This window comes from Buceros rhinoceros, unplaced genomic scaffold (assembly GCF_000710305.1).
Source record: "Buceros rhinoceros silvestris isolate BGI_N320 unplaced genomic scaffold, ASM71030v1 scaffold17402, whole genome shotgun sequence".
NCBI classification, from domain to species: domain Eukaryota; kingdom Metazoa; phylum Chordata; class Aves; order Bucerotiformes; family Bucerotidae; genus Buceros; species Buceros rhinoceros.
The window spans coordinates 11,685-12,687 of record NW_010399627.1 but is presented as its reverse complement, the minus strand read 5'-3'; the positions used below and the strand labels follow the sequence as shown (position 1 = coordinate 12,687).

General features: G+C 62.9%; 1 protein-coding gene across 1 annotated transcript in view; it reads right to left on the bottom strand.

The window, feature by feature from the left end:
• Positions 1–411: 411 nt before the first annotated feature.
• LOC104489406 (V-set and immunoglobulin domain-containing protein 4-like) overlaps positions 412–1,003 on the bottom strand; it is a gene marked incomplete at its 3' end in the record, with an annotated part of 4,544 nt that continues 3,952 nt past the window's right edge. The window contains exons 4-5 of the mRNA XM_010131564.1: positions 841–995; positions 412–507 (exon numbers count right to left, since the gene is read on the bottom strand). Of these exons, the coding sequence (XP_010129866.1) occupies positions 412–507; positions 841–995 (251 nt within the window). The remainder of the gene's footprint in view (positions 508–840; positions 996–1,003) is intronic.

The window sequence follows — 1,003 nt, the reverse complement described above, 5'->3', positions numbered from 1 at the left end:
CTGCTTCAGCTCCGTCCTGCTGGGACTCATCCACGTTTCCCCAGGGCTTTCTCACCTCATCTCTCCTGCAGTGACCCTGGCTGATCTGGGGTGGGTTACCACCAGCAGATTCTCCTTAAGGCTCCCTGGCTCATGGGGCCCTGCTCCAGGTTTCTTGCCCCAGGTGACTTCCCACTGAAGCTGTGCAGCCCTGTGGTTTCCCAGGCCACAGTCACTCTAGCTGTGCTGTCCCCAAGGGCTCCCACCCACATGCCCACAGCAGAACGCCTGTGCCCCATGGACAGGGTGGGCCGTTTCTATCCTGCCTGCAAAGAGGACCTGCAGCCCAAAAGGATCTGTCTCACCCACTTTCTCCATCTCTTGCAGAGCACCAGGGTTTGCAGCCCTTCCCCTGCAGCCCTGGTCACTTACCTGTGGGCACTCGCCGGGGCACACTGCTGTGGCGGGTGAGCGGGGGTGTGCCGTGCCTGCCTGTCCCAGGGCTGGGCTGCTCTGTGACTGGGGATCCTGTGAGAGAGACTGCTCGCCAGTGTTTCCCTCACTCCGTCTGCCACACAAGCCAGGTGAGAGCAAGACGTGCCAAGGGCAGGAACCAGGCTCCCGTCCTGCACAGTCCTGGTCCCAGAGGGATCATCCCTAGAGGGGACATTTCCCTGACCCCTGCCACAACCAGGCACACTCTGAAGCAGTGAGGGTGCCAGCCCCTGTGGTTTCCTCTCTGGGTGGCAGCAAGACACACTTCACAGTCAGCCTGGTGTGTCTGATCCCTCTGTGAAAGGGGAAGCTCGGCGCCCGGTCCCGTGCAGTGGTGATGAGGAGCTCCAGGCTCTGGGGACTCACCTCTCACTGTCAGCTGAACAGCATCGCTCCGCTGTACAGCCCCGGCCCCAGCCCTGTTTTCCGCCTCGCAGTAGTACGTCCCGGTGTCGGAGGGACGCAGGTTGTCCCAGGCCAGCTCGGCCTGGCGGCTCACGCGCTGGGCTTTCCCTCCCGGGCTGCTCCG